Below are 22,105 nucleotides of genomic sequence, written 5' to 3' on the forward strand. Positions count from 1 at the left end.
TATCTGTCCAGACACACACAGTCACACCGAGCAGTAAAATGGCCGATCGTCAACCAACTGACTTCACAGCGCTTTAAACAGAGATTCCGACACTTTCGTTTACATGATCGTATTCCATATTTAAAAACTAGGATTATAGAAGGAGTGGTTCCATGACTAGCTCTTAGACCTTGATGGAGTGTTGTATTTCACGTTGCCTCAAAACCCAGAATTTCGCACTTATGCACTTTAGCTTGAAGACTCGCTGCAGTGCATGTAATTCCTGAGGTAAGTTCTTTGTTTTAAAGAGCAAATACTATAAATTGACGTTTTATACTTGTGCATTAGCATGCATTTGAATGGTGTAAAAGCATTAATGTGTGAAACTGTTTTTTATCTCGTCGACATCTGTTAGCCTTTAGCTCGATTGCTAGTTAAATTAGCCATGCAGCTAGTTAGCGTCTGCTTGTTTGCAACTTGAGCTTTCCGCTGCGCCGCCGGTCGATGGTAAAAACACACTGGCGCTCATACTACTAGAATCTTACCGATTAACCTGCATAATCTTTGCATTGAAGGGAAAATCTAACATTAGTGGGATCAACCGTCTAGGTGGGCCAGGTATGCCGACTCTTAGCTCATATAGCTAATATTATTCATATTTGATCAAATGAACGTTTATGCACGTCCTGTTTTGACATTTGCTTATCATTTTGATTGTTTGTTTGTTGTGATCCCTTGTTAAAGTAACCGCAGCTTTCTGGTGAAATTTTAACACATGATCTGGGATGAAAGTTTATAATGTGCCAGTTTTTCACTGCTAGCAAACTAGCTAACTCTTATATGCATACGAGTTTGCTTGCTCACCAGAACCTATGTTAGTTCGTACGAGATACGATTTTATTTATTGTTGTTAAAACTGTCATCGAATGTTGTGCAAAATAGTTTTTGAACGAGTCGTTAAGATAGATGACGTATGGAATACTGCATGTTACACCGGAGAAAATGGGCGGGTGAACGGATCACCTATCCGAAATATGTGCCCTGCCAACAGACAGACAAACAGACAGACAGTTATCAGTTTGTACGAGTTCCAAGATCGGAGTATGATTGTAATCTGCATTCCATGCATTTCAGCCTCTTCTCGCCTAATGTAGGCTATGACATATGAAAACACAGGATGCGCCTTAGCATTGCATTGAGCAAGTTGCATGTAGGTTACATTGGTTTGTGATATGATAACCGGTAACTGGTTGGTGCCGCTGTTGTGACTGAAGCTTCTATGCATTTTTAGTTTAGATTTAGGGGTTTTCTAAATGGGGTCAGGGACATCTGTGGGGCTGCTAGGGTCCATAGGTTTTATTTGTAAGAAATAACAATAATAATAATAACAATCTGCATATAGTTTTGAAAATAATAATTTGAGGTGTCCATGTGATTATTTAATTGGCTTTATATCATAACACTTTATATTTTGCTCAAAGAATATGGGTCTTTAAATATTAAAATATATAGCCTAGCTGCCTTTACATTTTAGAAAGGGGGTGCCTCGCAAGGGCAGCACAAATCAGTACTTGGAGTTGTGGAGTATTTACAGTTGAATGTGTTTCTTTTGAATAAGACTGTTTGAAATATTCCAGAAATGTCTTCTTTTTGTATTTTATTTTTTTTTTAGAAAGGAGGATCAGGAAAGGGAACAGCAGTTCATGGAAGACAAGAAAAGGAAAAAGGAAGATAAAAGGAAACGGGAAACCTCACAGAAGGTAAAGGTTATGTTTACAAGGATACAATTGTAGAGCGCTGTGAATTAGGGCTGGGCGATATGTAGAAAATATTTGATTGATAATCGCCTTAAAAATATTGCGATATACGATCATATCATCAACCCCCCTGCCGATGGTCGATGAATTTTTTTTGCTTGATTGATTTTGCTTTAAAAATTTAATTCATTTATTGAAACACGAAAAACATAAAAAACTTTTCTAAATTCACATTGCACTTTAAACTAAATGGAAAAATAGCAATAAAATAACGAAGTGATCAAAAAATCTTATTTAAGCACCTCTCCAAATCCAAACATTTACTGTCTCTAACGGCTCCCATTTGCCATCACGCAAGTATCCGTCAACACAACAGATGAAAAATTACTAATAGCCAACAGATTAAGAACTAAACGTAAAGACAATAATAATCATAATAAATAAGCCTAATAAATTCCCTTGTGTTCCCAAAATAATGCTGCCAAATGTGTTCTTATCGAATTTGTGTTTATATTGCATTTTGGTAATACAGTTAATGCTGCCTAAAGAAAATAAAATAGAACTACATTTTAGGTTCAAGGTGAACATGTCTTGCATTACTTTATGATTTAATCACTTTCGTCTTATTTAATACAAAGATATATATTACTGAACCTGCAGAGTTGCGTTCACAATGCATGCTAACCGGGTGGAAATAAAGCAGACTAAACTAACAGCACCTCCTGAGATGATCGGAGATCATTTGCAGCATTCTCATAGATGACATTATTCTTGCAAACAGTTTTCAGATGAATGAAACAGAGAAAAAGGAGTGAAAACTCTTTACATGCGCCTGTTCCATGAGACAGGCTTGCGCTGCATGCCTCTGAACAAACAGCAAATCAGACACAAGCATTGACGGCTTTTCTTTTGTCTGTTCTTAAAAATATAATAAAGTGTGCTTCTTCAAGCGCATATCTTTATGACTAACAGCATTTCTTGTCATGTGTCACTCTGAGATGACTTAAAGTTTGCCCGTCTGTTGCGGGTATATGAGTTAAATTACCCCTGCATGAAATACATTTGGATGAGGAGCTTGCTGACTGGATTCAGCTTCGTTGCATTTTGTGAGTGGCGGGTGCAAATTTCACACCCTGATCACTGTTTAATATATTTGGCGACTTCCCAGATCCATGGTTTTGCCATTTCTCAATATTTTCGATCATCGCCTGTCAATGAGTGTTGCAATCAGCATCGGAATCTTTGTAAGACATCATCGATATCTGATTACATTGTCCTGTCGCCCAGCCCTACTGTGAATTATATTCTTTAGGATTGCTCAGATTACCATTTTGTCAGTTGCAGTGTAGTACATTGTCCTGTCATATCTTTCAAGAAGACTGAGTTAGGGGGCCTGGGTAGCTCAACGAGTATTTGATGCTGACTACCACCCCTAGAGTCGCGAGTTCGAATCTAGGGTGTGCTGAGTGACTTCAGTCAGGTCTCCCAAGTAATCAAATTGGCCCAGTTGCTAGGGAGGTTAGAGTCACATGGGGTAACCTCCTCGTGGTCGCGATTAGTGGTTCTCGCTCTCAATGGGGCACGTGGTAAGTTGTGTGTGGATCGTGGAGGGTAACATGTGCCTCCACATGCTGGGAGTCTATGTGGTGTCATGTACAGCGAGCCACGTGATAAGATGCCTGGATTGACGGTCTCAGAAGCGGAGGCAACTGAGACTTGTCCTCCGCCACCCGGATTGAGGTGAGGAACCGTGCCACCACGAGGAGTAGTGGGAATTGGGCATTCCAAATTGGGAGTAAAGGGGATAAAAGGAAAAAAAAAGACGACGACTGACTTGGTGCAATTCAATGAATGAATACAAGCATCAACCAATCAAACATTGTTCTATGCTTTTAAGTAATAATTCACCCAAAAATGAAAATTCTCTCATCCTTTACTCACCCTCATGCCATCCCAGATGTGTATGACTTTCTCTCTTCTGCAGAACACAAATTAAGATTTTTAGAAGAATTTATCAACTCTATAGGTCCATACAATGCAGGTGAATGGTGACCAAAACTTTGAAGCTCCAAAAAGCAAATAAAGGAAACATAAAAGTAATCCATGTGACTCCAGTGGTTTAATCAATGTCTTCAGAAGCGATCTAATCGAGAACAGACCAAAATGTAACTCCTGTTTCACTATAAATCTTGACATCAGCAGTCTCCCCGTTGATCATGATTTCAAGTTGGATTACACTTCCTAGTGCCATCTAGTGCTCTGCACATGCATCAAGCACCAGGAAGTTTAGTCGAGCCTGAAATCGTGCCTGGAGGCTGCAATGGCAAGATGTACAATGAGAAGGGAGTATTATTTTGGTCTGTTCTCACCTGAAATCAATTAGATCACATCAGAAGATATGGATTAAACCACTGAAGTTTTATGGATTACTTTGTTGCTGCCTTTGTGCTTTTTGGAGCTTCAATGTTTTGGTCACCATTCACTTGCATTGTATGGATCTACAGAGCTAAGATATTCTTCTAAAATCTTTGTTTGTGTTCTGCAGAAGAAAGAAATTCATTCACATCTGGGATGGCATGAAGGTGAGTGAATGATATGAAAACGTTCATTTTTGGGTGAACTATTTGTTTAAGTAATTTCAATTTCTATTGTCATCGTTGTGACTTTTCTTTTGAATCTTTCAGGTTGTCGAGCAAAAAAATAAAGGTAACTAAATTTTATTGCCTTTCGTGATTTGTAATAGTCTTCATGTTTTATTGTTTTATGGTATTTTTCACCTGCCCTGTTTGCTGATCTCCTGATAACTTCAGAGATACAGTAATCTGTGATTGTGCTTTGCCTTCATTTATTTTACTTTAAACAGTTCAGGCATTCACATGAAAATGTTTGTAATTGTGTTTGTTTATAATCTATGTATTAGAGCTGGGAAGAAAATAAATTGGGATCTAGAGCCAAGCGATTTTAAAATCGTCTCCCTAAAGAAAAATAAATTTTTTGTTTAATAAAAATAAAAAATAAACATGTTTATTTTAATGCTATGATGATTAATAGATAAATATAGGAAGCTATATTTGTGCAGAATTCAACACTAACAGGTTTTCTGTCTGAGAAGTTTTGTCTCTTTAATTCTTTACATTTAGTCCTTTAATGCACCGCTCCTACAGCCATCAAAGTGCCATTTGTTCACTGTCGGAAGTCAAAATCCTCTGCTGTGATCAATGTTCCTGTTATTATGCATAATCCAGAAGTTTATTTGAGAGGTGTTGTGGAGAGTATTTGTCAGATGTCATTCTGCAGATTCTGTCTGACACTGCTTTAATAAAAAGTTTAGCTGTAAAAAGGCTTCTCAAACTGTTGGATGCCGTAAACTACATGTCGTGCCTCCGCAATATTTATAATTTAACAGCCAGGGTATTCATGCGCAGTGGTGGGTAATTTTGCACATTTACACATTTCTTCAATAAACTTTTTATAAAGTTTTTCAAAACATAAAATACAACACAGAATCGCAATATCGCAACACATGTCGAAATATCATTGTAATATCGAATCAGGAGGTCTGTGGCAATTCTCAGCCCTCCTATTTATTCTTTCTTTACCTGAATTTAGCTTTTCTGCAGTTCTGTTCTCATTTACTCCTATATTTTCCACTACACAGTGCCAGAATTGACCAAGCCTCCATCTGCACAGTCTCCTTCAACCCCCAACTCGGCTTCCCCCAGCCCTGGCCCTGTCCTCTCTTCAACACCATCCGCTGCCACCCCGGCTGCTGGCGCCCTCCCTCAGGGTGGGAACAATGCTAAGCGGCCGGCGGTGGCCAACGGACAGCCCTCCCCCGGCACCCAGAGTTCTCAGCGCTACATGCCCCGTGAAGTGCCCCCTCGATTCCGTTGCCAGCAGGACCATAAAGTGCTACTGAAGAGGGGCCAGCCACCACTGTCCTCCATGCTGCTGGGGGGAGGCATCAGCGGGGGAGACAGCCCCAATGAAACAGTGACTTCTGCCTCAGGTAAGGCTTATCAAATGAATAATTTGACTGACAAATACTGTAAGACAAAATTAGTTTGGCAGCTATGTGAATGAGATTTTACGTGGCTCTTTGTTTATTTAGAGAAATGTATGAAATGGATCAAAGTAGGGCTGCGCGATAATGACAGAAATCATAATTCTCGATTATTTCGACCTCTGTAATTGACACTTTTCACGATTAATTAATTGTGGCAACTCTTATTGTAATCTTGATTATTTATTTGATTAATTGTGCAGCCCTAGTTTGAAGTGCATAATGATTACAGGGATAACGATGAAATTTTACCATCTCCATCTTCCAAAAGCCTGCTAAGTTTATGCGACAGCACATAGTATGTGAAGCACTTTGGCATTGTAAATGGTGTTGTTAGTGAAGTCGATTTTGAAAAATGTCCTTACAACCTTATAGATATCACTGAAATCAGTGACCTGTCTCTGTGACAGCTCTAGACTTTGTGAAAAAAAAAAAAAAGTTGCCTGTACCTTTTTAGCCATTTGTAAGTGCTCTCTGTCTATGAATAATTTTGTGTATTTAAGTTTGCTGATGTTTGGAGGCTGGGCATGTGGTGGACGTTAGCAAGATGTCTGAAATTGCTTACAGCACCTATAAGGCTTTGAGAGCTGTTTGTATCATATTGAGTCTATTTTTGTCTGTATGTTATATGCAGTTTTATTCTGTATTCTAATTTATTGTAATGCCCAGACAGTTCCTGGTTCTTCTCTGAAAAGGTTCCTGAAGAGTTCTGCTTTGATGTTTTGTTTCCAGATCCAAGCCAGGGCCTTGTGTGTCCAGCTGCTCTCTCACTACCACATACGTCGTCATCCTCATCAATCGCTGCTTCTTCTTCTTCAAATTATGCAAATTCCATGTGGGGGGCCAGCTCTGGCAGCCAACCCCCCTCTCAGGGCAGGGAAAAGGTGATAGTGGACCGATCAGACCTGGAGGAATGGCCCAGTATTGCTGCTGGGGATGGATCAAAGGCAAGAGATACAGCAGGTACTGGAGGCGCGGATGGTAGCGGGATTCTGAACTGCAGCACCTCATGGGGTGAGAGGCATCTCCAGCAGCAGGCAAAAGTTGTGGGAGGAGGGAATGGAGGCAGGAAAATCATTTCTGGCAGCCCCTCCCCACCCACTTCCTCCAGTTCACCCAATGAATGTATGCAGTCTGGTAGTGTTTGGGCTTCATCCTCCCATGAACTCATAGGGGGAAATGCAGTAGCAGCAGGCTCATTGCCCCCCATATCCAAAGCTGCCCCTCTCCCAGGGAACTCTGATGGCTCCCTTGGTGTCAACTGTGGGATTCCAGGTGCCAATTTTACCCCTAATGCCAATCCCTCTGCTTGGCCAGCCCTTGTACAGGATGGGGCTGGGACAGTTGCAACAGAGGTTAGCTCCTCTTCCCTCCAAAGCTCATCATTGTCTGCCAGCAACCCTCTTTCTGTGAATCAAGCATCTCATCAGCACCAACTTCACCAAATGCAATCCAGAGACAGAGAGCCATCCTGTGGAGAGTGGAGTGGCACAGCACTGGAACCAGGAACAGGACCAAAAAACATGGGAGTGGCAGAGGGGGCTGATATGGACTCTGGAAGTACAGGTGGAGGAGATGCTTCCTCTTCCTCCTCCACCAGCTCATCGTTGTGGAGATCTCAGCCTTTCCCTGCAAACTCCAAAACGGGTGCCTCAAGGACTGAATCTTGGGAGGATGGAGCAGGGGTGAGCTCCGTGTCTGCTGAAGGAGGAAATGCATGGGGTTTCACTGGCCAGAACGATCGCAAAGATTTGACAGGGGCAAGTGCATGGGAAACAGCAAGTGGGGGTCAGACCTCCGGGGTATCTCAGGGAGCATGGGCTGGGGACCAGGTGTTGGTTGGGGACTGGGGGGCTTCAGGTGGTGTTGGAGGTGTCAGCAATCCAGGTGGGAAAGATGGATTAAGCAGTAACAGCAGCAGCAGTGGTGGTAGTGTTGGCAACCCAACAACAACCTCCTCCACACCTTCAACTATGACAAGAGCTTGGGACAATCAGAAAGGAGTTGGGGATGTAGGGGCAGGAGACTCAAGTGAGTGGGGAGGCCAGGGTAGCAGAGGTGGGGATGGTACCTCGTCCTCTAGTGGTGGAGAAAACTCCAGAAGTGGCAATCAGCGCCATGGTCACCACCATTCTCATCAGCCTCCCAACCCTGAAGTGGCCTTACAGAATCTGCTTAGCCGGTCTGACTTGGATCCCAGAGTGCTGTCCAACTCTGGGTGGGGACAAACACAAATCCGTCAGAATGTGGCATGGGATTTGGAGGGAGGAGTTGCAGCAGCACCACCAGGTGGAGCCAATTCCTCTTCTTCAATGAATGCACCTGCCCATACCCAACTATACTCTGGCTCTACTGGCACCACAACTACTGATCCATCTTCCTCTTTGCATCAAGGTGCAAATCTGAAGGCCAACTTGAACTCAAACTCCATCCTTGGACCACCATCTGTCTCACCTGGTGAGGGCTGGGACAACAGTAGTAGCAGCAGCAGCAGTTCTTCTTTGCACACTCGAGGCCCTCCACCCTCTAGTGTCAATATCCAAAACCCTGGCGTCTCACAATCTGGAGGTGGAGGAGGTAATCAAGCTAGTGTGCAGGGCAAGCCATCCGGGGGCTGGGGAGGGACGGCTTCATCAGAAGGCCAAATGAAAGGTTGGGATAACGAGGGACATGAGTGGAGAGAGCGCCGAGCAGGAAGTGGAGCAAGCAGGTGGGGAGATTTTCAAACACAGGGTACTCCAGCAAGTGGAGGTAGTGGCTGGGGAGAAAGTCATGAAGAGAAAGGAACTGGGGGTTGGAAAGATATGGGGAGAGGAGATGCAGGCAATTGGGGACAGAGAGGTAGCAGTGACTGGGGAGAGAATGAACCCAAATCATGCAGTGCTGGTTGGGGGGGTGGGAAGGGTAGTGGAGGTACTAGTGGGGATTCAGAAGTGGGTACATGGGGTAATTGGGATGAGGGAGCTCCAAGAGGGGCGTGGGGAGCTGGAGGGACAGGAGTGGGTGGAGACATGGGTGGCAAATCTCACCAAGGCTGGGGTGGGAAAATGCACCCTTCGCAGATGCCAAACAGCCAATCGGCCTCACAGAAAGGCCCGGCACAGCAGCAGCAGCAGCAGCAACAATCACAGCCCCAGCAGTCTCAGTCAATGGACACAGGGGCCATGCAAGGGGGCTGGGGAAGACCAGGAGGTCCTTCAGCCCAGAGCCAAAGTTCAGGATGGACTTCAGGGCCCATACCCCAAATTCCCAGTGGCCCTGGAGACAGTTCAGAGCCTTGTGGTTGGGAGGAGCCTTCTCCACAGTCCATAAGCAGGAAGATGGAAATAGATGATGGAACATCTGCTTGGGGTGACCCTAACAACTACAGCTGTAAAAGTGTCAACTTGTGGGACAAGAACAACCCCCCATCTGGCCAGGCACAATCAATGTCCCCTCAGCAGGGACCCCCATCCCTGCAACAGCAGCCACCTGGAAGAATGGCAGCAGGCCATGGGAATAGAGACATGAACCTTACACATTCATCAAACAAGGGGACAGGAATAGGTAAGATGCTTCTATGCTTTTCTTTGAGGTAACACATTAATAAGTAGTACAGGTGAACCTCACATACTGAGTGTTTCTTTTATGAGATCTCAATTTTACCTTATATTTGCAAAACATAACAAATTGTTACAAGAAACAAGTTAGTATTTTTCTAAACAAAGCAGTGAGCGATGTGACACAACTCAGCAAAACTAGATACATGCTCCCATCATAATCGATAAAGCTGTGTACACTCCAAGCACTTATAATGGTAGCAATCTAGATTTGTCGTTCTGCCTCACACTTGCTTGCAATGCAGATGAAGTGTAGAACTTATATTTAAACCACATTTAATTGCCAGAGTAACCAGATTAATTCTCAAAGGATTCACAGTTAATTAAGTAAATGAAGTAAATTTTTGATAGCCTAGTCTTGAAGCAAATATAAGAGACAATGTTAACTAGTTTACTTTGTTGGCACACAGGAGACATTGAAATCAGTGTTATCCGTACAATGGTACTGTTCTATATTAGAGAATAGAATGGATTTTCGTGTAATTACATTTTTTTTTATTTATTATTATTTGAAAATAACGTTTCCATGAAATTAAAACATTTTCTTTAGTATTGGCTATCATAATGAGTTGGGTTGGCAACCAAATAAATAATTTGAGCATGTTTGGCTTGAGACCAGAGCAGTGTTGTGAGAGATGTGTCATTTGTGCCTGTGATTGGCACGATCCTGAGGCGAGACCAGGCACGAGGTGTTTGGAAGGCTTTGAGAGCTGTGTTTGGGGACGCACCCTATGTTGGCAGTAGTTTATACATTTATTTAATGGAAGCATTATACAAAATATATATATATTAGTTTTATAATATCACCTAAATGACTATCCAAATGTGTGCTCATCCTGTGCTGAAAATGCATTTGATTTAATAATAAAAAATAAAAAAAATAATTTATTTTATATATAATTTATTTATTTATTTTATTTTTATTATTAAATCAAATGCATTTTCAGCACAGGATAAGCACACATTTGGACAGTCATTTAGGTGATATCTGAAAAATTTATTTTTTCTAGCATACTTTAAAACCATACTGAATAGAGTGTTTATTTCGTAGCTTCGTCTGGATGGGGAGGTAATGGCTCTCCTTCTAGTCCATGTGTGGACAACGGTACTGCAGCCTGGGGCAAGCCCACTGATGCACCCACTGGTTGGGGTGAACCTGAAGACACTGGCAAGACATCAGGTTGGGGAGACCCCTCCCCCAATCAAGTGAAGTCTGGTGAGACTTCTATATAATTTTAGTGCTAGAGAAGAGAGTTATTTATTTTTAATAGGTTTCTCTACATAGGCAGGATATGTGTATCATTTATAGGCACATTTGTCAATGCAAAGATCTCGAAAACAGGACTGAAAGTTGCAAGCATGCATGCTCTTGAACCTGTTAAAAATGTTTTGTATCCTACAGGTTCAAAGCCTATGCAAGAAGGTTGGGGTGAAGGAGAAGGCTCAGTCAGTGCTTCACGTCACTCCAGCTGGGAGGAGGAGGATGAGAGTGGTGGTGTGTGGAACAGTGCTGGTTCCCAAGGCAGCAGCTCCTCATACAACTCGGGAGGCTGGGGAACCAAGAAGGGTAACAAGGTATAGGAATGTCAAGCCAGCTTTATTAAAAGCTCTTGTACTGTGCAAATTTGACACATGAGTTAATAATGATTATTACACAGTGTTTATTTTAACATCTTTGTCTGTATTGTTCTTCAGGGCTCGATGAAGGGTGCAGGAGACTCTTGGATGAACCCTATGACCAGACAGTTCTCAAACATGGGGATTCTGGTAAGAACTGATGGAAACCCATTGATAACATGATTTCGGCTGCTTACATTTCAAAAATTCAGTTTAGGATTTTACTTCTAGAAATAATAATAATAAGTATACATTTGGATGTCTATGAGGTGTACTTATGCAGAAAGTTTGCTTATAGGGAGAGGACCCCAGTGGTCGTTCCTTGGATCTGGCCCCTGGTCCTCCGCAGGATAAAAAGATGGAAGGAGATAAGCGTGGCATGGGCTTGAATGAGTACAATGGAGAGATGCGTAAAGGAGGACGTGGAGGGGGAGCAGGAACAGTCTTCCGTTCACCTGGTTCCAAAGAGATTGGGGCTTGTGAACCTGGGCCTTACTATGACAAGGTAGTCTCTTCAAGAATTATTAGCCTATATAATTGGCAGTGTAAATTTTGTAATTACTCTAATCAACAGTCCTTGCTTTTATCTAATCATAATGTCATTTGTGTCAGCGGAACTGTTTGCTAATCCTCTGTCTTTTTCTTTAGACGAGTGGTCAGTTGTTTAGTAGTGGAGGTGGGATGGCACAGTCCAGGCACCAAACAGGTGTGCCGCCTATCAACCCATCAGTACGCGCGCAAGTGCCTCATCAGTTCCTGTCACCGCAGGTACTTATAGTGTAGCTAGTCTTTGAGGTACCTGCTAATTGCAGTTCGATTTGCTGGTCTTACAGTTGAAAAAATAAATTGAGTCAGTTTTGATTTCATGCTATCTTATAGCATAGCTAGTCTTTGAGGTATCTGCTAATTGCAGTTTGATTTGCTGGTCTTATATTTGAAAAAGTAAATTGAGTCAGTTTTGATTTCATGCTGTCTTTATGCAACAATCATTTTGACCGCAGAAATCTAGATGGCTGCAGTGTAAGCTGGGTGTGAGCTTAGTAATGGGACTAAGAGTGTATTTACACAAGACACATTCTTGTGTTAAAAACAGCCAGACATAGCGCAATGGAATTTAACAGAAGACGTATTGATAGGCACATTAACTTCTGTACACTGATTTATCAGATTTATCTGGCCCGTTGTTTTTAAAGTGCTGCATGTCAAAAGTTTAACTTTATAACCTGACATGAGATCTTAAAAATGTAGTGCTCATGGTGCGAGACACTGAAAAAACAGCAAGATGTGAACCAAAACATAGGAACACATCCTGTGAGAATGGCCCCTTACTGTTTTTCTGTTGTGTTCAAGGTGCCAGGCTCTGTGCTAAAGCAGATGCCTCCTCCCAGTGGAGGCATTGGAGGTGTAGGAGGAGGCATCTTTCCTCCACAGCTTTCCCCACAGCACATTGCCATGCTCAGCAGCATCTACCCCCCTCAAATCCAGTTTCAGCTGGTGAGTGTTTAGATGTAGCATTCCCAGTAGTTCTATACAGGACAATCCACTCTGTACTGTTCTGACTTCCGCTAGTTTTTTTTTTTTACTCTGACTCATGCTGTCTTGCAGGCCTGTCAGCTGCTATTGCAACAGCAACCACAGCAACAACAACAGCAGCTGCTGCAGAACCAACGCAAGTTCCCCCCAAATATAAGGCAACAAGCAGATCCCCAACAGGTGCTGTCTTCATTACTTTCTTATTGCACACAGGGCAGTATCCAAAACAGTGATTGGTTACTGTCAAAAGAAAAGTCATAGGACTTCACTGATCTTCAATCTTTGCCTGATTTGCCTAAACAATGGCTCAAAATAATCTCCAGACTGATCTGCACAGATTGAATAATACCGAATTTAGATTTTTGATTTTGTTAGTTACGTTAACAAATTTAATGAAGTTGACGTAAAACAGGAAGTGAGGCTATATCTCGGCAACGGTTTGTTGTATGGAAACGTAACTTGAGTTGCAACATCAGGACCATGATCTGAGGGTACATGCAAAGTTTGGTGACAGCGCCACCTATGGGTCAAGAAATGAGGAAAAATTGCTATTTTTGCTTGTAACTTTTGAACTGTACGTCAAAAAATCATGAGATTGGTGTCTGTGGATTTCTTAGGTCATGAGGATTTCAAGGATACACATATAAGCCATATATAATTTTTCCCATATCAGTCATACTGCCTCTCCAGCATATTGATTTTTATCAAAAAGTTAAATTTCTTTTGAATGCATTCATATTTATAAGAAATTTGGTATGCATCATTGATATGCCTTGAATGTACCTGAGCAATTTGGAGACAGCACCACCTATAGTTCAAAAGATAATCCACACTTGTGTGCTGACTCCAACCATGGCATGTCTCTTTGCCATTCGTGAATCATGTCAACTGAATGGCACAGGGTGTACATTATTATTGGCTAATCTAGGACAAGAGAGGTTCTTATAACAAAAGAAAAAAAAAAAAAATTATATATGCTCATTTTGTTGAGCTTCTAGATTTAATGACCAAAGTGTATTTGAATAAAATCTTTTTACATGTTTGTTGGTGATCACTTAGATTTTATTCCAGAGCTTTGAGGTATATATTTGGGTGTTGTTAAAACACTATTTAAGTGAAACAGCAGTGTTGTAGAGGAATATACCTGATAAAATTGGTCTGAGCAGAAGGTAAAAATTATTTCCACATTCTGGTGGTTAGGGGCAGAGGAATTCAAACCTTATCATGTTACTTTATGTAAAATGAAGTAAAAAAAGTAATGGAGATCTGTTGTGTTTTTTAACTTTTAAGTGTTTCTGTATACAGTATATGAATGTTCTTGTGCTCCCTAGACATTTAAATTTAGAGAATGATGCGATGACATATTGTGTTCCCTTGAATTTATTATTAAAATTTCCTTTAGTTTGTCTTAAAAAGTCTTAAATTTAGCTTCATAAAACCTGGAGAAACTCTGTTTAAATGAATGTTTCTTCATTAGATTTTAAACCATTACTAAAGCCCCTTATAACATAAGTCACTATTTAAAATTAGGGATGCACTGATATGGAATTTCTGGGCCAATACCAATAACTGATAATTCACAGCTCATTGTGACCGATACAAGAACAAATAATTTTTTTCAAGTTTTAAAAATGTGTAATTTAAAAGCTTGGAAAGCCTTAAATGCTGCTATGTAAGTTTTGCCAAAATTTAACAAGAACAGGGTTTGAAATTAACACCCGCCAACCTGCCAAATTGGGTAAATCCCTCACTCTTACTAGCCATATTGTCGAGGGATGTTTTCAGGGTTTTTTCTGTGTTAAAAACACTGTGAATATTGGGAAACTCTGGCCGCTGCTGAAGCAAATTTTATAGTATTCGTCTCACGGTCAGCACTTTATAAGCACTAAATATGCCTCACATAACTTACACGTGCAACTGTGCAGGGCAAATAAAGCATGCTTTGGCGCAAACTGTTGCAGCACAGCGTGCTCCAGAGGCAAGATCACCAGAACTTTAGGAACAGCATGTAATGAACATTTAAACAACAAAAAACACAATACAAACCCCTTATCTCTGTATACATGATGTAATATTTATGTTTGCAGCCAGACTGCGAGTGCAGCAGTGGTTTGTGTGTGTTATGTATGTGCACATTGTGGATATTCGCATATGCTTATTACAGCTCTCTTTTTTGATAGTTTCATAGTGTAACTTATGAAATGTGATGACAGTCATAATGGGAATAGGTAAAAACATCATACAAATCGAATAGTCATGAGTTACAACGTTAGAAAAGTCTAAACTCGTAAAATACAGTGAGCACATTTGTTTCACTCACAAACTAGTGTCTTTAGCAATCTCACATCGCTCTGTGAGGATTATTTCAAGATCTATGCACTGATACGTTGTGTTTGGACTTTTTAATCGCGTCCTTTTGCTGTAAGTAGGATATATGCTATTTTCCATATTCTGTTTATGTTTCATGAAGTAATAAGTGAAAATGATTGCCCCCAAGTAGCATACATACATGTTGTTGTTGCTTTTTTGTTTATGGCTTCATGAAACATAAACAGAATATAGGAAATGACAAGTTGTTACTTAAAGCAGATGATCCTGATTAAAACCAGCCCCAAAACAACATAATCAGAGTGACATGGGATTGTCTTACAACATTAGCCTGGCTCTCACTGTTTGACATGTTATGTGTGCTCCCGCACACTGTCACTTGAGACTAGGCCTGTTGTGATTATTAAATAATCATCTGATCACTTTTTTTCATTTTTTATCTAGCCACGGATATTTGAGATAATTGTGATTTATTGTGCACTTCAAATGTCGTTCACATTTTAGTGACCAAATAAGGGAATTTTAAGCGAATGAATATACAGTGAATGTCATTCTCAAGCTCGCAGATGCACGTTCCATCAGCAGAGGCAAGCGTCAAATTCCTGCAAAAGTATTACTTTTATAACTAAAATATAAAAAATATAATATAACTAACATATAAACTTGGATAGTGAATGTCCGGCAGTCCCTGCTTCACTTTAAACGATTGTGTAATGGCAAATGTTCCTGGTCATAGCTGGTTCATACACGCAGTGTTAATGACACGCAGTGACACAGAGGAGAAGACGCAAGCTTACTCTGTGGTATGCTTGATTTATTTGGAGTGAAAAAATTATAAAATGAAATCTCAAAGGTTTTGCTTCATAAGAAATAAGGGCATCTGGGTTTAATCAAAGAGCATTAAAATAACATGTGAAAGTGTATAAATTAGGATAGAAATATTTTACTATTGCATAATATTATATGAATATGATAAAAATATTTAAATATATTTAATTTTAAGAAATATTTATATAAATTATGAGTTACAAAAACATTGTAAATGTAATATTGACAAGCTAAAATTGACAAGACATATTTTAAATATTTAGAAATATTATGATATTTAAAACATCATAAATCCATATTTTATTGTTTGATTTACAGTATTTGAAGTTAAATATGTAAAAATGACTTTTTAAGGTGAATGAAGCACACATACGCCTTAAGAAATATGACAATTTGTTTGACAATTAATCGTAAAAGTCCTAAAAGTGATGATTAATCATCATAATTATTTGTTTGACAATTAATCGTCAGCCAGATGTCATAATTGTGACAGCCTTATTTGAGACTGCACAAGTCCCTGCCTGAAGGAGAGAAACCACAGGCATTCAGAGATTATCAGCCTCAAGCAAGTAAACTGTAACAAATTATCAGTGAAATTATTGGGGGTAATTTCACTATTGGTGCAATAATAATATTTAGATTTTTCCAGTTATTAGCCAGTAATGTATCGGCCGCCAACATATTCCTATAGGCATTAGGCATTTCTACTTAAAGTGTTACACTTCGTAAACCTTAAACTTTGTCTCCATAAAGCATTTTGAGAAAAAATGTCTGTGTGGGGTATAATGACAATTCTCCTTGCCAGGCCAGATCGTAAATGAGTATAGTGTTACAGAATATGGTGTTCAGAATAAGTCTTCCTGTGGCTGTGTAAAAGACCACAACTTTTGTTAAAATAAAACAACATTATTAGTGATCGACCGATTTGGGTTTTTTAATGGCCGATGCCGATATCCAGAGAGCAGGGTGGTCGATAGGCCGATACAATCCCGATATTTAACACAATTTCATATAGTAAATAACATAAACATAAATTTGCTAAAAATGAATAAACTCTTATTTAGCACAATATTCACTCAATTTCACACTAAACTTTAAGAATAAATTAAAGAATAAAAAAAACTGTTTTAAATGGTAGATGGTACAACTGCAACTAACGATTATTTTGATAACCAATTAATCTAATGATTATTAGAACGATTATTAGATCATTAGCTCTTAACCGATTATTCAGCTTGTATCCTGACTTAAAAAGTTGTATTAAACGTGCTTGCTAACAATAAAGAGGACAAAATCATCTTTTAAAAATACCTCTAAATGGCATTCACTGAATTAAAGGGAAAAAAAATACTTAATTCAGTAAAGAAATTCACTGTTTTTGTATTGTTTTCCATTTAAAATTGTCTAAAAATCCTTAAAACAAGATACATTTACTTGAGAAGCAACATATACGATATTTAGACTTGCTTTAAGAGAATGTCTCTTAAATATAAGTGTATTTTGTATACAAGTGTATTTTTTCCACTTGGTTATTCTTCTGCGGGTGCAGTAAAGACAAAATATACTTATATTCAAGATCTATTCTCTAACAGCAAGTCTAAATATCTTATATGCTGCTTCTCAGGTGAATGCATCTTTTTTTTTTTTTTAAAGGATTTTTAGATGTTTTAAAATATTTGTATTTTTAATATTATATTCAGCATTCTCAGATAACAATTTTTTTTCTTCTGCAGTATAGCTGCTGAAGTAAATGCTGCTTTAACTTTCTTTGCACCAAAACTGCATCTTGTTTCATCTTCTCCCAAAGAGAGTCACTCAGCATGCCCTGGGATTTGAACTCGCGACTCCAGGGGTGTGTATGTATCTCCAGTGTATTTACTCGCTGAGCTACCCAGGCCACGCACTACAATCCATCTTTAAAAAACAAACTCTCTCTTATTAATAAAGTTGCGAATTGCCAATTTTCTTCACGATAAGAAATGCACAGTGACACATATATTATGATTCAATAAGTCGCGAGCCATCACGTTATAATCTAGCTGCATTAAGCGCGCTTGAGGAATGAGCGTCCCCACGACAGAGTGTGCATCAACCGGGTGCAGTTTCAATCTCTTCCCTAGATCATCCTTAGATCGGGACATTCGTGCAACTCATAGAGGAGGTGCTGACTGCACAGAGAAATGCCAGTTTCGGAGTTTATAGTTATTTACATGATCTGCTTTCATATTATTTAAACTTTAATAAAGCTGTAATGCCGTGGTGTTTACTTTAAAGACGCTCTTGACACGCATGTTTTGCTTGAGCGGAGCAGCAGCTCCAGCTCCACTTATTCCACAATGAGAGTGCTTCTGTATTCACTTATTTTGTATTTTTGCATTATAATTCCCTCATACTTTGCGATCTACATCACTTGAAGCTGTTTGGAAAGTTTAGAGTGCATCTGGACTGTGAGCTGTGTAATTCATCCTCTCCTCAGTCAGGTGCGAACTGCAGTGTTGCTCTCGCGTGTCATCATTAGAGTTTAATGTGATCTCATGTAATGTTAAATTGCATCAAACGACTATTCAACAAAGGACATTTTTGTCGACAATGTTTTATTGTCGACATTGTCAATAACGTCGACTAATCGTTTCAGCCATAGTAGATAGCAGTTTCTTCTGATTTCAAATTTTAGTCATTTATTTGCACATGAAGAAATTGTTAATATATTAGGAAGGCTATAACAGCACACACAGTAGTAGTCCAGCAACCATGGATGGCATGTCCACGTTAGCAATTGCATTTTCTGAAAAAATACAGAATCAAACCAACTGTACAGTGCATAGTGAATAAGACATTTATTTATAGCACACGTGGAGCGTTTTTACTTTGAAGTTGCACTCGCGTGCTCTTGTGGATCCAGCGTAAGCAGCAATCTTCTCCTGACAGTTTAAACGGCTTGGATCACCTGCTTGGATTGTCACGGACAGACCGTCATGATTTGAACTTTTGATCCTGATCCTGAAGTTTTGATTCTGGCTGATAGAATACGCGCTTCAGAGGAAGATATTAGATGAGCACTCGACGGGAAGAAAACACTGAATTTTCGTGAGGTTCGTGAATTACATCTTTTTAAAGGAGATATCTGCACATTTGCAGATGGTATATTATAGAAGTTTTTTATTGATACAGTGGCATGCAAAAATTTGGGCACCCCTGATCAAAATTTCTGTTGCTGTGAATAGCTAAGCGAGCAAAAGATGGCCTGATTTCCAAAAGGCTTAAAGTTAAAGATGAAACATTTCTTTAATATTTTAAGCAATTTTACTTTTTTATATTAATCTTTTACAGTTTCAAAATAACAAAAAAGGAAAAGGGCCCGAAGCAAAAGTTTGGGCACCCTGCATGGTCAGTATTTAGTAACACCCCCTTGCAAGTATCACAGCTTGTAAAAGCTTTTTGTAGCCAAGTAAGTGTCTTTCAATTTTTGTTTGGGGGATTTTCGCCCATTCTTCCTTGCAAAAGGCTTTAAGTTCTGTGAGATTCTTGGGACGTCTTGCATGCACTGCTCTTCTGAAGTCTACCCACAGATTTTCGATGATGTTTAGGTCAGGGGACTGTGATGTATGGCATGGCAAAACCTTCAGCTTGCGCCTTTTGAGGTGTGTTTAGGATAATTATCCTGTTGTAGAAGCAATCCTCTTTTCATCTTCAGCTTTTTTACAGATGGTGTGATGTTTGCTTCCAGAATTTGCTGGTATTTAATTTAATCCATTCTTTCCTCTACTAGTGAAATGTTCCCCTGTGCCACTGGCATCAACACAAGCCCAAAGCATGATCGATCCACCACCATGCTTGGGTGTTTTTTTTTTTTTTTTTCATGAAATTCTGCAGCCTTTTTTCTCCAAACATTCCTTTGCTCATTGCAGCCAAAAAGTTATATTTTAACTTCATCAGTCCACAGAACTTGTTTCCAAAATGCATCAGGCTTGTTTAGATGTTCATTTTGCACATTTTTGACGCTGAAATTTGTGGTGAGGATGCAGGAAAGGTTTTCTTCTCATGACTCTTCCATGAAGGTCATATTTGTGCAGGTGTCGCTGCACAGTAGAACAGTGCACCACTACTCCAGAGTCTGCTAAATCTTCCGTACGGTCTTTTGCAGTCAAACAGGGGTTTTGATTTGCCTTTCTAGCAATCCTACGAGGAGTTCTCTCTGAAAGTTTTCTTGATCTTCCAGACCTCAACTTGAACTCCACCGTTCTGGTTAACTGCCATTTCTTAATTACATTATGAACTGAGGAAACGGCTACCTGAAAACACTTTGCTATCTTCTTATAGCCTTCCCCTGCTTTGTAAGCATCAATTATTTTAATTTTCAGAGTGCTAGGCAGCTGCTTAGAGGAGCCCATAATAATAATAGGAGAGAGATGGAGAATGAAACAGACTAGCACAATATGAGCTCAAACGCGTCTGCCCTGGCTCTGATATGCGACTGTTTAAATGAGACTGTGTTGAACACCGTTCTATTATTGTAGTAAAACGATGGCATGTAACAACAAAATGAACCATGACTGGTCGTTTACATGTCTCAGTCCCTTCACATGCAAGCATGCGATTCTCAGTGCACTCAAGAGACAAATCGGCCAAAGAGGAAAATTTATCAACAAATAAAAAATACAATAAAAAAAAAACAGAATATCGTCTGATTTATCGCCCTCTGCAATATATCGGTCGACCACAAATCATTATCGACTATCTTATAAAAAATTGAAACAGTTTAGTCCCCAAATCACCATAGCCTTCATTCAGTACAGTCTGACAAATATATCTTGTTTCTACATAAAAAGACTAGATATTTGTGTAATTGTGCCACAATCCTCAGCAAATGTGACAATGTGATAGCCGCTGCAGAAATCTTGCTGCTATCATGTTGAACCTGTATTTTGTTTTTCCTCCAGCTTGCCAGAATTATGGCTGTTCTTCAACAGCAGAGACAGCAGCAACAGCAGCAGGTGGGTGGTACAGGGGGAAGCTCCAAACTCTCTCCTTCTCACCTTGGTGGGAGTGGCCCAAAGATGCCCATGTCAGACCCACTTTCACACCCTGGCTTGGCTGGCTCTGTAGCAGACCTGCATCAGAAAACGCCAGGCACTTATTCTGGTGAGTCTGTTCTTATTTTTATAGCCCCAATTGTGTGTCAATTAGAGATGCACCGATACCACTTTTTCTCTTCTGATCTGATTCCAATATCTGAACTCTTAGTCTCATTCAATCCCAATCCAAGGCCAGTGTTGTTTTTTTCTTAAAAATCTTATCTACACCTCTCTGTGTGGAACTGATTGGGAGTACTCTTATGTGTAAAAAAACAAACAACTACACATTATTTCATTATAAAATAGAGTAGACAGAAAACACAAAATTGTGAAGCCTTTTAAGAAATCCTTTATTATTAACTACTTCACTGGAAAATGCATCAGCGAAATGAACAGAAATTCCAGTGAAAATCTTCAGTGGATAAGAAGCCAGTTCTCTTTGCACAATTATAATTATTTTTATTCACATTGTGTCTGAACTTGGTCTTTTTCTTTTTCTTTTTTTACTCAGTCAGCTTAGATATTATTGTGATTTGTAATAATAATAATATTAATAAATATTGGAGTTATATTATACAATATTAATACATTTCAGTCGTAATCTCCTAACTTCAAATACAGGGTTTGTATGGTCATGGAAATCTTGGAAATCTTTTTAAGAAATTGTGTTTTCCATGCCTGGAAAAGTCATGGAATTTTCCAAAGGACTAGTTTCAGCGGTACAAGTGTGCTAAGAATCAAGTTTTGCGTGATCACGGAGCAACTCGAATAAGCGCTACTCTGAGCCTGTTGTCGTGTAAACTGAGTAGTTTGTGAATAGGCACATTTTGCACTTTGTTAATGCTAGAGAAGTTCGCTTATGATTGCTCAAGCTTATAAGGTTAGGTATAACTAAAGGAATTAGTACATTTCAAATTTACATTATTGTTTGAATATATTAACGCTTTGAATGTTTGATGTACCATGTTAATTAAGCTTGTGGTGGGGGCCTGGGTAGCTCAGCAAGTAAAGACGCTGACTAGCACACATGGAGTCGCAAGTTTGAATCCAGGGCATGCTGAGTGACTCCAGTCAGGCTTTCTAAGCAACCAATTGGCCCGGTTGCTAGGGTGGGTAGAGTCACGTTGGGTTAACCTCCTCCTGGTTGCTTTAATGTGGTTCTCGCTCCTTGGTGGGGCGCGTGGTGAATTGTGCGTGGATGCCGCGGAGAATAGTGTGAGCCTCCACACACGCTACGTCTCCGCGGTAACGCGCTCAACAAGCCATGTGATAAGATGCGCGGATTGACTGTCTCAGACGTGGAGGCAACTGAGATTCGTCCTCCGC

General features: G+C 39.9%; 1 protein-coding gene across 3 annotated transcripts in view; it reads left to right on the forward strand.

Annotated features, from left to right (window-relative positions):
* LOC127426971 (trinucleotide repeat-containing gene 6B protein-like) overlaps positions 1–22,105 on the forward strand; it is a 30,874-nt gene continuing 8,769 nt past the window's right edge. Inside the window, exons 1-13 of one of the 3 annotated variants that reach the window (XM_051674205.1) lie at positions 1–267; positions 1,652–1,739; positions 4,421–4,442; positions 5,395–5,745; positions 6,532–9,345; positions 10,450–10,614; positions 10,801–10,973; positions 11,094–11,165; positions 11,314–11,520; positions 11,664–11,783; positions 12,366–12,509; positions 12,621–12,728; positions 20,645–20,846. In XM_051674205.1, coding sequence (XP_051530165.1) covers positions 1,683–1,739; positions 4,421–4,442; positions 5,395–5,745; positions 6,532–9,345; positions 10,450–10,614; positions 10,801–10,973; positions 11,094–11,165; positions 11,314–11,520; positions 11,664–11,783; positions 12,366–12,509; positions 12,621–12,728; positions 20,645–20,846 — 4,435 coding nt within the window. In that variant the 5' untranslated portion in view covers positions 1–267; positions 1,652–1,682. Of the gene's footprint in view, positions 268–1,651; positions 1,740–4,420; positions 4,443–5,394; positions 5,746–6,531; positions 9,346–10,449; positions 10,615–10,800; positions 10,974–11,093; positions 11,166–11,313; positions 11,521–11,663; positions 11,784–12,365; positions 12,510–12,620; positions 12,729–20,644; positions 20,847–22,105 lie in introns of those variants that run through there. The other 2 variants (XM_051674206.1, XM_051674207.1) reach the window with 2 other exon arrangements.

The sequence above is a fragment of the Myxocyprinus asiaticus genome, chromosome 36 (genome assembly GCF_019703515.2).
Source record: "Myxocyprinus asiaticus isolate MX2 ecotype Aquarium Trade chromosome 36, UBuf_Myxa_2, whole genome shotgun sequence".
Taxonomy (NCBI): Eukaryota; Metazoa; Chordata; class Actinopteri; order Cypriniformes; family Catostomidae; genus Myxocyprinus; species Myxocyprinus asiaticus.